At 39.0% G+C, this 15,682-nt stretch overlaps 1 protein-coding gene across 1 annotated transcript; it reads left to right on the top strand.

The window, feature by feature from the left end:
- Nucleotides 1-638: 638 nt before the first annotated feature.
- On the top strand, nucleotides 639-12,910 carry FAM168B (family with sequence similarity 168, member B). Its single transcript, XM_009876935.1, has 6 exons — nucleotides 639-714; nucleotides 3,791-3,874; nucleotides 7,414-7,556; nucleotides 8,427-8,604; nucleotides 10,743-10,872; nucleotides 12,205-12,910. Exons 1-5 carry the CDS (start codon nucleotides 645-647, stop codon nucleotides 10,853-10,855), a joined length of 588 nt encoding a protein of 195 aa, XP_009875237.1. The 5' UTR covers nucleotides 639-644; the 3' UTR covers nucleotides 10,856-10,872; nucleotides 12,205-12,910.
- The last annotated feature ends 2,772 nt before the right edge of the window (nucleotides 12,911-15,682 follow it).

The following is a 15,682-nucleotide window of genomic DNA, read 5'->3' as shown; positions in this document are numbered from 1 at the left end:
CAGCTTGTCATAGGCTCTGAAGAACTTAGCAGCAAACAACCAAACAAATAAATGTGAGCTAGCCGTCTAATACAGAAAGCCTTTTGCCACTTGCTTCTGTAATGTTTGGGCTATTGATGATTGGTTAGTTTAGTGCTGGTAAAGGACTGGGATACCAGGCATGGAACGTCAGTAGTAGTAGACTGTAAGTATTTGCATCCCTTGGCTAGATGCTTCAGGAAAGAAATGGGAAGAAACCGTTTTCTCTTGGTAGATAGACAGTGAGTGATTGCTAGATCATGTGGGGGGAAGAAGTCCAAAACGCAAACTCCTGCGGTGGGTTATGGATTTGCTCTCTGTGGGGGAACTCTTAGGGATGGAAATATTTTGAAAGCATGCTCTGCGGCAGGGCACGTTTCATTCCCAAGACATTGTCTGGCCAATTTGGGTGTGTGATGCTATGAAGTTTATTTCTGCAGTGACTCTTTGGCTTGTAGCTACAGTTTTAATTTTGATGAGTGGTGAAATTACTACTTTTTCCTGTGACATTTTCTTCTGATACACATTTTGAGTTCCATTTTAGTTGCTGAGATTTCAGGCTTTCCCTATACTTGAGTAAATAATTTTTTCTTTTTGTTTTTTTTCCTGAATCAGTTACTGAAATCATGAATCCTGTGTATAGCCCTGGATCTTCTGGGGTTCCCTATGCAAATGCCAAAGGAATTGGTTATCCAGGTAAGTGATGCTTTTCATGAGTTTCAGTTACACTGATCTTTGTTTGAAATCGAGAAGAAATAGTCACTTATGGCTTCACGTGTAATCCATTTTGGGATTTGGGTGGGGTTTTTTAAATTTAAAAAGTGACATTTCAAGAGTGGTGCTAGTAGTTCTGTTTTATTTCTAACTGCAGTATCTCTTCCAAAGCAGCTTATTTTAGGAGCTCTAATAATTACACCCTGCAAGAAGAGGAGTCATTCTATTTCTGCTGCTAGTTGGCTGGCACTGTTAACCTTTCTATCCTCTAATTCTTGCTCATGCTATCTGTTTTATGACTGCCTGAGGCATAGCAACAAAGGTGGGACCAAGCAAATGGCCAAAAAATGCTTTTAAAACAGAAATTAAATGTATTTCTTGCTTTTGCTACTGCTTCTTGTTTGACTTCAAGTTTCTCTTCAGGGTTTTTCCCCCTCATCTGCCTGTGAGTGGGCTTCATTTCTGATATCCCCAAAGTTCAGAAATTGAATAAGGCAATAATTAGATTTGGACAGAACTTTCCAGGAAGGCTGAAGAGAACGACTGTGTGCCTCTGTGAGGTATTTCAAGCAGTATGTCTCAGTGCGGTCTTTTCTTGTAGTATCTGCAGGGTGAGGGAATTTCTCCATCCTGGGAGAGGCTGGAGGGTCTTTCAGCTCAGATATTAAGTATCAAACCAATTCAACTTGTGTAGCTTTTACAAGGAGCCTGTTTTGTGATTCTGTTGGTGTCTGGGAGCTAGAAATCATTCTGCACTGTTACTGTTATATTCTTTCTAGCTGTAGTATATTTCTGTATTTTCCTAGTGGTATTTACAGTTTTTCAGCTTAGGCAGTGTACTGGAGTTCCTATTTTCCTGTTCCACTTTGTTCCTTCTTCTAAATACTGGTGCATAAACAAATTTTCTTTGCTGTTGACTTGATTGTTTCAAAAACATTTTCATTTTTATTTTTACCTTTCAGGTACTGGTAATTTTTTTTTCTCAAACTAGTATACCTTGATTTCTATGGGATTTTTAAGGGAAAACCACAAACTGTGTTGCAGTGTTCTTAGGTCTCTTGAGTGACTGAAATGGTGCAGTAATAAATTGTAAAGCAGATGCTGTGTGACCATAAGTCCCACTTGATGTTTTTAGTCTGTATAATTGTTTTAGTGTGGACAACAGTAATTTCGTAATAAGGCAAGGAGCAGTGTTCTACTAATTAGTATCAGTTACAGTACAATTATTTCTGCATTCATAATAGATTGCTTTTTCAAAGTTTTATTTTGCTTTAAGTAAAGATTATTTAGTTATTTAAATATAACTTTGTATTTTTAACTCTATTCATGTTCGTTTATATTAACTAAGAATTCATTTGTACTTCCAACCATTTACACATTGTGTTAAAGCTCTTGTTTGTACTAATCTAAGTGATACCTTAATTTGCTTAGGAAAATACACTATTGTAGGCATAAATAGCAGCTAACTTCTAATCTTTTATTCTGCTGTTACACATATTAGATGACATGTTGAAGTACATAAGTCCTGTATATTTGGTGATCTCCACTTGGTTGTAAATTAGCTTAACTATACTATTTGGAATTGAAGTAGAATCGTTATGGAAGTGCCTTACATGTCCTGCTGCAAGTTGATCACTCAAAGTTCTTCCTTCCAGGAGTCAGTGAGTCAGTTTACCCAGCTGTGATCCTTAAATTCAGCTTAGGCAGTAAGGTCTACAGTGTCGCACAATTACAGGTAGATTTCTGAGCTGCTTGGTTCAGGCTTAAAGATTGTGGAATAAACATAAAACACATTCTCTGAAATAAATAGCAGGCTTGCACTTTAGGATTGTTTTTAAAGAACTCCCAAACTGCTGCATGACTAAGTCTCTCTGCTTCTCCTCATTTAAAAGCTACAGATTCTCCTTTCACAATCATTGAGTTTACATGGGTTACATTGTAATGGAAAATAATTAATATATTGCTAGGTGGAATGTGTCATTTAAAAGCACTCTGTTTTTTAAAGTTGTTTATTATTTAAGAGCTCTATATTATCCTAGACCTGTTTGAGGTCATATGGATTTACAGTAGCAAGGAATTGATCTCCAAGTGTTCACGTATGGATGAGAGGTCTGTGTGGCAGTTAAAACTGCTGCTTGTCCTAGTTACTTTTTTCCCACATGACTCGTTTGTTGGGCAGCTCCCAGGGCTCTGCTGTGGAGCTAAACGTGTGAAGAAAGAATAGAGGACTGAAAATGCATGCAGCATTATTTATGTTGCAGGTGTGTAGCCAGTTTGAGTAACGTGTAAACCTGTGCTAAAGCTTTCACTAGCAGCTTGTGAATTTAAAAACTTGAAAGCTATTTACATTCTGAAAACACATGAATTGGCTCTATTATCTTTACCTTTGATTTTTAAGCCTAATGCTTTCCTTAGTCTTATCCATGCTGACCACCTAATAGTAGTGCCACATGTATGTCACTTGGTATGTTAACGAAGTGCTTTACGGAACTAGTCCTGAGCTAAGGAATATATAATCCTGAGCTAAGGAATTTTTATTGTTAGGACTGATTGCTAAGGACTCTGGGATTTATAGCAAAATAGAAACCCTTGAGATTTGAGTAGTAGTTTAAACCTAGCAGCTTTAAGCTAAGAGTGAATATGCAAATAGTAATTGCCTTTTATCTGGAGAAGCTCAAATCTTGATATATTGATAACAAAATGTGGTAGTAACTTGTTTTTCTAAATACAGGCATTGCTCACTTTTACAGTTTATAATACTGTAAATAAGTTCCTGGGGAGATCATTAACTATGATTAATTCAGACGCTTCACTTATCACAGACTTATATCTTTCAACTAATTGTAGCTTTTGCTGATGCTGTGTTTTGCCTTATGTTGGAGATCAGTATATTGTTATATGAGTTGGGCGATAGTGTTTGTTGTATGCTGGTGCAGAAGCATTGACCTGCCGTTTTGCCAGCACCTGAGAGAACCACTTAGTACTGTTAACTGTCGTAAAGTCCAGTTAGACTGTGCAGTCAGTCTAGAAAATAACTTGGGCATATTCTTTCTTCTAGCTGGCTTCCCAATGGGCTATGCAGCGGCTGCTCCTGCCTATTCCCCTAATATGTATCCTGGAGCAAATCCGACCTTCCAAACAGGTACGTGTGATAGGTATGTCGAAGCAGTAGCTTGAAGTTTGGAAACTGTTAGAGCCAAGGATGAGGAAAAGCTGTAGGGGCTGACAATAACGCGCTGTGGGATAAGTTTTTACGTTACTTTGAATATGACTCATAAGGAATCATCTGATAAATTGAGTATAATCTTAAGTCATAGTGCTTTCACCTTCAGAGAAGGGTATTGTTTCTATGTGTCAGGCTGATATGTGAGGATTGCATTGCTTTCCCTTCACTGCTTCCTTCGTGATTCTACTTGCTTTGCATCTTCCTGCGTGTTTCCAGATTCTTGGTTTTTCTTCTGTCATCTCCAAAATTCTTCTTTTTCATCCTTTTCTTAAACTGTATCTTTCCAAGTTCAGCTTGCTGCCTTCCTTCTGCCCTTACAGTGGTCTTCTTGCACAAACTAATTGTCTGGCAAGCCTGGTTGCTGAGTATAACTATTTTGTCTGTAGTGGATACTTGGGGAGGATTTAGGTAACTGCACTTACATTCTTGTCATTTAAGAGAAGGTGAGTGTGTTCAGCCTCAGAAAAGGGAGGTGGAAAAACAGGCATAAGAAACCCAAGCACTCAAGTTCTAACCCTGTGGTTATTTTGCATACTAGAGAATTCCTTATATCGCTTTGTTGATGTAGATCTGGGCCATCCTTAGGAACTCTCTCAGTTGTGTGTATTATGCTAGTTTTTCAGAGGGACACATGGCACATAACCAAATTTGTTTCTAAATGCCCGTGTGTGATTTACAGTGGTAGGAAAAGATGCTGCCTGAAATTGGGAAGCTTATGTTGTGGAAGCCTGCTGGCAGTAGTGAAGTCCAATGTTTATAACATAAAGTGTTTCGTTAACTACTGGGAGACTCTTAAAAGGGTGCAGTAGCAGTAACGGAGGCAAGAGAGAGTAACTCTTCCAAAATGTTTGCCTGTAGAACCTGTTACAAGTGTGTAGTTGTGTAGCTTTCCTTGCAACTGTGGATTATTTGGATTGGTACAACCTGTGTGTTCAGTTTGCTGCTTAGAGGCATAGTGAATAGAGTCTTCCGCCTTGAATTTAAGGTAGGGAAACAGATGTTATAACTTCCAGCAATTAAAAAAAAAAAACCACAAAAAACCAAAACCAAACCAACCAACAACATCTTATGTATTTCATGCTATACAGCAAAGTTAAGAGTAAGAAAATTTTCACTTTTGTGTGAAAAACAAATACAGGTGTATAGAAGTCATATACCATCTTTGAATGTCCTTTTTTTTTAAAAAAAAAAGCTAATACTATTAGTCTTAATAGCTGTTAATAGAAAATAAGCGTTTTCTCAGAACTAAGAATATCTTTAAATTATAGCTGCTTCTTAAACTAAGCAGTAAAGTTCAAAATGTCCAGATCTTCTAATTCAGGCAGGTAACAACTTGAAGTACTTTGTCCTAACAGCTGAGATTTTTTTTTTATGTTTTTTTTAACTTTTCTAATGTAACTGCCTGTTTGTAGAATCAAAGTAAATCTTGTAAATCCGCATTGTGCAGCAGTACTGAATGTGCTCTAGCACTGCTGTTCAAAAAGGGTACTTTCTTACAGGTATCTGTCTTAAATTTCTGTGGGTTTGCATAACCATGTGCTTCTAAGGTCTTTGCTCCCTGTAAGGGAGAAATAAATTAGATGGGGAAGCAGAACACCTCTGGCACAGATGTACCACTTGGCAAGAATGAAAGTTAAATTGCCTGTGCAGCTATATCAGTGGGTTTTTAGAATGAGAGTGGGCTTGACTGAGGACGTAATTGTAGTTCAGTAATGATGCTTTGTGTTCAGCATTTTGTAGCTGAGTTTTTCAGCACAAATAGCTCCCTATACTAGAAATAGAAGTTACTTCCTCAGCATGCTCTGTTTGTCAAATACTTAGGATCTCTAAAACCAAGTGTTCAGTGTAAGTGCTGTGGTAGCTTTCTTTAGTGTCTCTAAAGGTGATGAACCTATTTAAAGAAAAAAACCCCATAGTAAACCTATTTCCTTGTTAACAGAACAATTTTCAGTTTGAAGGGTGGAATGAAGTCAGAAGGAAACTTAGACTTCTGCCAAAAGGACGGAAGTCATCTGTCTGGATGGACTGACTTTTCACAACACACATGCTGGTGTTCTCTCAGCTGCAAGGCTTCAGATCTGTTCTCTGCATCCAAGTCAGCACATTCTAGACAGTTAACCTAATCTCTATTCTCATAATGTCCTTTTCTTTTTCCCCTGTAATTACCAAGTGTTCCTTCTTCCTTACCTTGTTCTAGTACTAGTTTGTACAATTGTAACTAAGTGGAAGTGGTACCTGTGGATGTTGCGTCTCCTGGTGTGGTGGACCTGCACGTGACCCCAGATCTTTTCAGCATAGCACAGGCTGGGGCCTTGGTGGTTTTTCCACAATCACTTGTGCCTGTTGCTTTCTACCCTGGATGTCATTACTGGTGGGTGCTGCTGCCAAGGTTTTTGTAGTCTCACTCTGGCCATTAAGCCATAGTATAATCTTGGCAGTGTAACGTGCGGCACCAGTGGTGCTTTTCATGGATGTCCTTCAGGCTTCATCAAACCCTTGTTCTGTCATCTGGACAGCTCGGCTGTTGAGGGCTGGAGAAATGACAGAACTGTCGTTGGGCAGGGTCTGAGCCAACTGTTGCTACTTACCCCTGAAAAAATTGAATAATTCCCAACAGTTATAATGCACAGTGGTTTGGGGGGCCTTGCAATAAATAGGAATGCAGAATTCTTTCTCATAGATGTGAAGATTAACTCTAATGTGTAAAAACAACTCTTAAGTGATGATTAATGGTATGTCTTTGTATGTAATACACAAAAATATTTAAAGATATTACAGTGACTTCAAAGTTTAGTTTGCAGTTCCAATGAACTCTACAGTTCTTGTGGTTTTAAGGCATGTCCTTTTGTAATTATTTTAGCTAGTTCTGAAAATGCCAGGAAAAAGTAGAAATAAATGTAAATTGCAGTAGCAGTTACAGGTTATGTCTGCCTGCTCTCTGAAATCCATCTTGAGTTCTTTACGTGATTAAGACTTGAAATTTTTGTTCTTGTGCGCCGTCATCTTCTACAGAAGGTTACTGCAGTTTAATTAACTGTTACTATGTTTTGTCAGTACAGTTTGGGGTGCGTTGAAAACTGGCCTGATGGTAACATGAGCCACATCCTCCTATGAAGGAACGTAGCCTAATATTCTGAATCCAAGTATTTAATGATATTACGACACAAATCCAATCCACTTTTTTTTATCCCATATCTATAAATTTGAGAAGCAAATTGTGCGAAAATGCAGTTATCTTTTAATGCTTAGCTGACACAGTCAAGTGTTATTTTCATACTGGTACCAGAATTATGTAACTGATAGAACTTGTACTTGGATATTGAAACTAGCCTGCTAAGTACTCACTTGAAGATTAAGGAACTTGGACGTGAAGAAAATTGTTACCTCTGACTTTAGAAAGCAGTGTACTGACACTTGTTTTTCATGTTTTTAATGCAGATTTGCCTTTGTTTCAGGTTACACACCAGGCACCCCATATAAAGTATCTTGTTCGCCTACTAGTGGAGCAGTGCCGCCCTATTCTTCGTCACCGAATCCCTATCAGACTGCTGTGTACCCAGTTCGAAGTGCCTATCCACAGCAGAATCCGTATGCACAGGTAAAGAAACAAACACAAAAAACTCTCTGCTTGGATAGTATTTTACCTTCTAATACCTGCTTGAACTCTTAACTCTGTCACACGTATTTCTTCATGGATGAAGAGAATTTTTAGCTGCCTGAAGAATTCTTAATACACTGATACAATTAATACTCTGATACACTTAATACACCGATATACAGATTGTGTCTGTGCGCACATTTACACTCTCTGGCGTGACACATGATAATGTGTTCAGTCTTTGAAGAGGCAGTCGGCTCAGTAGTTTTAAAAACGTGTGCTGGGTGCTTTAACTACCACATCCTGATTTTCTTTTGTCAAAAATTGTCACAAACTTGCATTATTTTTTTTATATTTTTTTTTTAGGAAGCCTCACGTTATTCAGTGAGTTACCATGTCTCATACTAGACAAACTGTTGAAAATTAGAAAGGATAGAATTAATACACTTCACTAAACATGATATTTTGGGGAAGACTTGGCCCCCTTTTTGCATAGAGGAAACTTGCCTGGCATGTGTACAGTAGTTGAAGGGAATTGATAAGCACATAGCAAGATCTATGCAATCTGCTTAGTATATTTGGATTGGACAGTGAATGACAAACAAGCCCTTGTTGTTGAAGGTACAGTCAGCATTGGAGTTCTGCAAAGGTCACTTAGAGTGTTGCTCGAAGAACCATAAAAAGGGGCTAAATGTTAAAAAGTTTGCCAGCGAAACACAATTGGAGTAGTTGAAGTGAATATTTTGGCTTCTGTTCTATAAATACCTTGCATCTTTAGAATAATGCTTTTATGATTCATGAAAACAGACATCATTTAACTTCCCCACCAGATATATTGTAATTACATTTATTTTTTCCCCCCTCCAACAGCAAGGCACTTACTACACACAGCCTTTATATGCAGCACCACCCCACGTAATTCACCACACCACAGTTGTGCAGCCCAACGGAATGCCAGCAACCATGTATCCTGCTCCGATTCCACCACCGAGGGGAAACGGTGTGACTATGGGGATGGTGGCTGGGACTACTATGGCAATGTCAGCAGGTAAGTGAATTTATAATCCTAGAATGTTTTGGGATGGAAGGGTCTTTAAAGGTCATTTAGTCCATCCCCCCTGCAGTGAGCAGGGACATCTTTAACTCCATCAGGTTGCTCAAAGCACCATCCAGCCTGACCTTGAATATTTCCAGGGCTGGGACTTCTACCACCCCTACCACCCCTCTGGGCAACTTGTTCCAGTGCTTCACAACCCTTGCTGTAAAAAAATTTCTTCCTTATAACTAGTCTAAACCTACCCTGTTTTAATTTTAATCCAGTATCCCTTGTTCTATCTCAATAGGCCCTTCTAAAAAGATTGTCCCCATCTTTCTTATATGTCCCCTGTAAACATTAAAAGGCTGTTTTCTGGAGCCTTCTCCCAGTTGAACAACCCCAACACTCTAAGCTCTTTTTCATAGGAGAAGTGTTCCAGCCCTCTGATCATTTTTGTGGCCTCCCCTGGACTCACTCGAGCAGGTCTGTGTCTTTCTTACACAGAGGACCCCAGAGCTGGAAACAGAGCTGCAGGTGGGCTCTCACCACAGCCGAGTACAGGAGAATTGCCTCTCTAGACCTGCTGGCCACACTTCTCTTGATGCAGCCCAGGACACGGTTGGCTTTCTGGGCTGTGAGGGCACATTGCTGGCTCTTGTCCTTGCTGGCTCTTGTCTGTCTTTTCATCCACCAACACCCCCAAGTCCCTCTCTGCAGGGCTGCTCTCAACCCCTTCATGTCACAGCCTGTACTGATACTGGGGATTGCCCCAACCCAGGTGTAGGACCTTGCCGTTGGTTTTGTTGAATCTCATGAGGTTCACATGGGCACGTTTCTCAAGCTTGTTCAAGTCCTTCTGGAGGATAGAAAACATAATCCTTATGTTTTCTTGGTGAAGCTCTTCTTTCAGGTCGAGACAACGTGACTGCATTACAAAAAAAACTATGCCAGAGGTGTGTGTGGCAGAGTCATAAAACTTTAGAAGGGACTTCTGTAGGCCATCTAGTCCAGTGTCTTCAAGGCAGATCCAGCTAGACCAGGTTGCATATTTGCTTAGTGGTGTTTTCATCTCTAAGGATGGAGAAGCCATATCCCCTTTTCAGATATTAGTATTATCATAAAATATTTTTTCTTTATATTTTGATGGAATTTCACTTACTCTTGCCTGTTTTGCTTCTCATCAGTGTCAAGAATCTGACTTCCTCTTCTCTTTACCTATCTCTGTGCCTACTTGAAAACAACTGCTTCAGGCTGAGGAAAACACTGTTCTCAGCTCACTCTTCATATCGCTCCTTTTGTACGTTGAGAAACAACATTTTATGTGTTTTCCCTGTCTGCAGGTCTTGCAGTGGCTGAAGATGTCTCCTTCCTAATGCTGCACTCTTAGTGAAGAAAATATTGTTTAACCAATAATCTAGGTTCATCTGAGAGTGTTTACTGAGGGGATGTCATGCTTTGTTACTTAGTGGATGTTAACTCATGAAGACATGTCTGCGTTCAGTCAAAAGATACTCAGTTCAGTAATGTAAAAAACAAGAGCCATGAGCTTGTTTACAGATTCTGGTTTTTTATCTTGTCAAAAGTATCACTTGATTTGAGGAATCCCCAAACCAGGGAAATAATGTCACAGACTGAGCTACCCCTGGAGTTTTGTAGGTGGGTGAGCACAGCCCAGGTGTTTGCTGTTGTTTCTATAAAGTGCTATAGAGCAAGACTGTTAAGATCCTTCTCTGCCAGCCTGCTTGTTTCTGAAGCCCCTTAGTCTGTAAAAATGTGTCTGTAATAAGGCAACGGAGCTAATGCATTCCGATCTATCAGTCAAGTTATCTCTATCATCAAATATTCTTATGGCAAGGAAGACTTGCTGGGGGAAAGTTTTGCAGGGAATAATGCTTATCTTGCAGGGTTTCTGCTAGAGCTGTTTTCGAGTAATGAGTGTCTGTGTGTGTGCTTTGGACTAAACATCAAAATGATCCCCTTGCAGAAAATGTTTGAAGGAAGATTGAGGCTGGAGTGCCAAATGATACTGGTAATTTTAAATCAGAAGATGAGCAAGCTGTAATTGTTTTTAAAATTAATGCTCTTTTTTTTTCTTTTTCTCTGTAATAGAATTTGTACTTACTGAAAAAAAAATGTTCTCTTCACCCTAGGTACTTTGTTGACAACTCATTCCCCAACTCCAGTAGCCCCTCATCCAGTTACTATGCCCACATACCGGGCTCCAGGAACACCAACCTATAGTTATGTGCCCCCGCAGTGGTGATCATCCTGGCAGTCAGTGTAAGTTACCTGAAACCCGTTAACATTTCTTATAAATGGCAGCATTGCAGGTTCTTCTGTGGAGATTTTCCAGAAGGTAAGCAGACTGGGGTGCTTCTGCAGTATTCTAATTGAGTAAGAATACACAAAAATTGCTGCTTAGGTACTAGCTGTTCCCTGCAAAGGTGAGAAGCCTGTTGGGACTTCTGTGGTTTGTATCTTCAGAAATCGTGAATCGTTTTCATAGTTCGTGACTGTTGAATGCGAAAGAATGAGCCTCAAGTTTGCCTTATAAAAGTACACCTGGGACTAAATATATTCAATGTTTTGGGTTTGTTGGTAGTTGTTGGATTCCACAGTACTGCCATTCCCAAACGAAGCAGTTTGTGTAACTTTGCCGTCTTATTTTAGATTGGTTAAATATGTAGGCAAGTATTTTACTTTGAAGGTGAGTCTTTCTCACAAGCTGCTGAAACAAATACATAACCCTGAGTTTTGCTTATTCATTCTGTTGCAGGTAGTTCATACTTACTGCAGTCAGTGTGGAAAAATCGTGCAGTCAGCACAGAAAAATCATTTCTAGCATGGACCAAAATTTAGATCTTGAGTTTCAAGAAAAGGAGTATTAATTTTAAAATCTGCTATAGGGTGGGATGGATTTTGGGGGCGTAATGTGTGTCAAACTGTCACAAAGCGTGATGGTTTTGGGATCCTCACTTGTGTTTCTGTTTTTATAGCATGCACTGAGAGCAGCTTCATTTGAAATAAGCGCTTGTTAGACCACTTGAACTAAAAATTGTCACCTTAATCCATTTAGCTAACTTTGTTTTAACTTTCTTTGGATTTCTGTTTTAGCAGTTAAGAGTCCACAGTTCTGTGAATACAGGTGACTGCATTCCCTTTGAGTTAGTGATGCAACAGCCGTTTCTCATTTTGTTGTGATGCTGCCTATCGGACTGCAGATCTGAAATGTTTCACATACAGTATTTCATCGAAGAATGTCATGTTACATGCGTATAAAAATAGACTTTTGCTGTGACTAAAGTTGTAACATATCTTTTTAATATTGCACCTTAAGACAAAACTACTAGTTATGACAGAAAGCTGGAGTGGGCATGACGGGAGAGAGAATCAGTGTAGTGATTTTTTTTTTTTTTTTTTTTTTAACCTAAAAGCCTATAGATTTTAGTTGACTGGCTAAGTGCTGGTGTAGCGTTATATAATGCTTAACCCCCATTGTGTGTGTGTATCGATGTGGTGCTTGCAGTGTTTGAATGCTCTGCCACACGCAAATAGTATTTCACGTAACTGAGAATATTTCCTCCTTTCCCCCCTCCCAATCTCTTAACGTAGGTTTGAAGATGGGAGATATGCAATCAAGAAATTGAGGTTTAAAAGTTGGTGCTGAAGCCCTCATGCCTCCAACCAGGACTTTTCTTCTGAATGCTTTCGACACTTGGCTAAACACTACTAATTCCTGATCACTGAAGATTTTCCAGTGCTGCATATCTTACATCTTGGAACTCCAGCAGTTAGTCTTAAAGCAAAATCCTGTTTTGTGGACTGTCTTGCAATTTTTTAGCTAATTATAATGATAAAAAGGGAGTATAAATTTATTCTGATCCATATCTAGTTGAATGCATGTTAAAACACAAAAACAAAGCTTGCTCAATCTACCTGCAGTGACTGATGCAAAAACCATCATATGCAAATCCAAAGGAACCGAAAAGTATTTTACAACTTGTATCACTAATGCACTGTTGTAACGTATGCAGGGTCTTAAAAGGTAGAACCATAAAAGTGAGTTTCTTTCTAGAATACCATAATACACGTTAGATAAGTGCTTCAGCCTTTTTCAGGTTGATGGAGTTGCCAGTTTAAAAGGGGCATATTTTTATTTAAGTGACGTGTTCTTTTCAAATTCAACTACTAAATTGGAGTGACTGGAAAATGAGTCGGACAAGCTGTAGAAATCCCGCACACGATTAGTTTCCTTCACACCTTTTCATTCTCATTGTATGGATTCAGTGTTATACAGACGTTCTTAAGGGTCGGAATGAAATGACAAAGGTAACGCTGTGTGTGCCAGTAAATAAAAGCAAACTTCCTTGAGGCAAAGCTGGCTCTTGGGAGTAGTAGGAGGTGACATCACCTGCGTAATGAGTTGCATGTCCTGGGGAGATAGATATCCGGTGATGTCTTTCATGTGATGCGAGATGTGTCAAAGTGAGACTGCCACACAGACCGATAGAAAAACACTTTGTTTTAGTTCTCAGTTCAGGAAATCCGTGCTGTTTTTCCTAAAGGATGTTGTAGTCAGCTGAAAAATGTACGTGCAGTTGATCCAGCTTGCTGTCCTGAAACTTTAAGAAATGCTAGGGCTTTCTGCAACAAACAGGAGTTGTCAGCTGCGTGTTGTTCTGAGGAAAGCTTGTGTGCCTGATGAGTATGTTAAAGGGGAACAAATCATTTTAACACAATTTCCTTATTAGCTCCTTGCAGTATGGACTATGGATATGCTGTAGGACAGCTGCCAGAATATAGAGGTTTCAAATAGCTTTTTTTTTTTTTCCCCCCTCCTGAAAATATTTGTAATTGAAGTAGGAGCCGTTTGTTGGTTACAGCATTTTGATGTGTTTTCTTAGTGTTTCTGTATTTTACTTCCTACACTGCACTTGGAAGCACATAAAATAAGACTTGACTGCAGATTAGCATTTCATTGCAATGAGTCATTTCTGATATTCTTTCCTGCAACTTCAATTTTTAAAAAGTACCTCAAAGCAAATGCTGTGGGGATAAAGGGCTAGCCTTAGAACCCATTTGTATACCAAAATTGTTATGGGGAAGATTTTAAATTTTTAAATTTGAATATTGCACATAAAATCAAGGTTTTTCTTAAACCTACTTCACTTACAATTCCAGAAAGACATGATTTTCTTTTTTTTTTTTGGATACGTTCTGCCTGCAATAAATTATGCAGTGAATGGTTATAAAATGTTGTTCCCTTTTAAGCGTTTACACAGAGGTATATCAGGCTGTATTGTTCTTGTAGGTTAACTTCCATTCAGAAGTAAATCTCTTTCTTAAAGTTGTGTATCTAGTTACGCTTTTGTTTTGGGGTGTTCTGCTCCTCTACAGATTTGGCAGCTACTTCAGGGTAGCGTCAGTGCTGATTTATTGCTGCCATTCCAGTACTTTGCCCTGGTGTGAGGCTTACGTACCTTCATAACCCATTGGTGGTTAGAGCTTTCGGTAACTTTATTTTTTTACAGTAAGCACTCTCCATGTTTTGTACTTCCCCCCTCCCCTTTTTTTGTTTTGTGTTTAATAAAGTTTAGGGATTTTTTTGCATGACTCACTGTCAGCGGACGGTCCCCTTATTTCTAATGCCTTGAACGTAACTATATTGTTGGAATAAGTACTTTAAACCTTACTCATGAGCACTTACTGCAGCTTAGGGATTTCCATATGTTTTTATATGGAGCAGAAAATTACCCCAGACAAACTTATCTGAATCTGTACTGCTTCATTCAAGTCTGTTTAACAATTCCATTTGTGTCGTAGAGTTGCAGCTTTCGTTAGTCAGGTGTGCCAGAGAGTACCGTGAACATTCACACAGGCCTTTTGTCCATTTTAGCTGTAGAGAGCGATGTTTTGTGGTCGTGGCATGATTTCAACAGAGAGCTGAGGTATGAAACAGCGCTATGCTGGGGAGAAGCTCTATAAAGAATGAACTCAAAGCTTTGCTGTCTTCTGCCTCGTGACTAGATAAACTCAAGCTTTGAAAATCACAGGAGAGAACTCTCACGAGTGCTGCAATAGACAAGTAGTTGAGGAACGGATAGAACTTCCGATATGTTTGCTCTGACTTCAGATTCCTAAATGTCACCTTGGAACAAGTCTCTACAATACTCCATAACATTCAGGCAGTCTCACTTACTCGAGCACTTTTTTTTTATTTTTTTTTTTCCCTAAGTTGCATTATGGGATTCATCCACGAGGGGGAATCGGTACCTTTTGTAAAAGGTGCTGCACCTTCCAGTTTTGATCGATTATCACCTGGGAGCGTGGAATGAACATGTCTCCGGTAGTTGATACGGAAAGTAACCAAAAGCACAGTGCAGGGGGGACGGGGGGAATATGTGTATATATATAACTATCTTAATGGTATTTTGTTGAAAATAGTAGAAAGCATGGATATAAAACTGCGGCGGGGGAAACTACATCATTAAATAGGCGTTTACACAGTGGGGGTCTTATGAAACATTCTCTCCTGCTTTTTATATAACATTCCCTATTTAGAATTCCTTTATAAATAAATACGCAGTATGTGTTTGCACTAAAGCTCCTCAGCAAATGGAAAGAGCTAGTGCGGTAGAGACATTTCAGATCAAGCTTCTCTTTAAAAAAAACACACAAAAAAAACCAAAAAAAAAGACAAACAGAAAACTCTTATGGCAGCTTTATATGATTAAAAAGAAAAGTACTACTTTAAACCTGGAACTGAAAATAACTGTTGCAGCAATAACAAAGAGAAGTCCAAGAATTTTTTTTTTATTATTATTTTAAATTCAGATTTCAGGTGTTGAGTTTAGATAAAGTATTTTTTAAAAACTGAGGTATTCCCTATGTCAGTTACAGAGTTACAGCTGATGAAAATGTCTTTTAAATGTAGCAGCAGCAAAAGAAAAACGGCTAATAATTGGCACCAAACCCGTGTAGCCCTACTCAGTGGTGTGGTGGTCATTAATGAACCAGTAGGAAGGGAAGCGGAGAACCTACCACTAGATCTTGCTTATGCTTGTAACTGTCTGCTGTTGAAAGTTTCTAG

The sequence above is a fragment of the Apaloderma vittatum genome, unplaced genomic scaffold (assembly GCF_000703405.1).
Source record: "Apaloderma vittatum isolate BGI_N311 unplaced genomic scaffold, ASM70340v1 scaffold30349, whole genome shotgun sequence".
NCBI classification, from domain to species: Eukaryota; Metazoa; Chordata; class Aves; order Trogoniformes; family Trogonidae; genus Apaloderma; species Apaloderma vittatum.
This window is presented reverse-complemented; position numbering and strand designations above follow the sequence as displayed.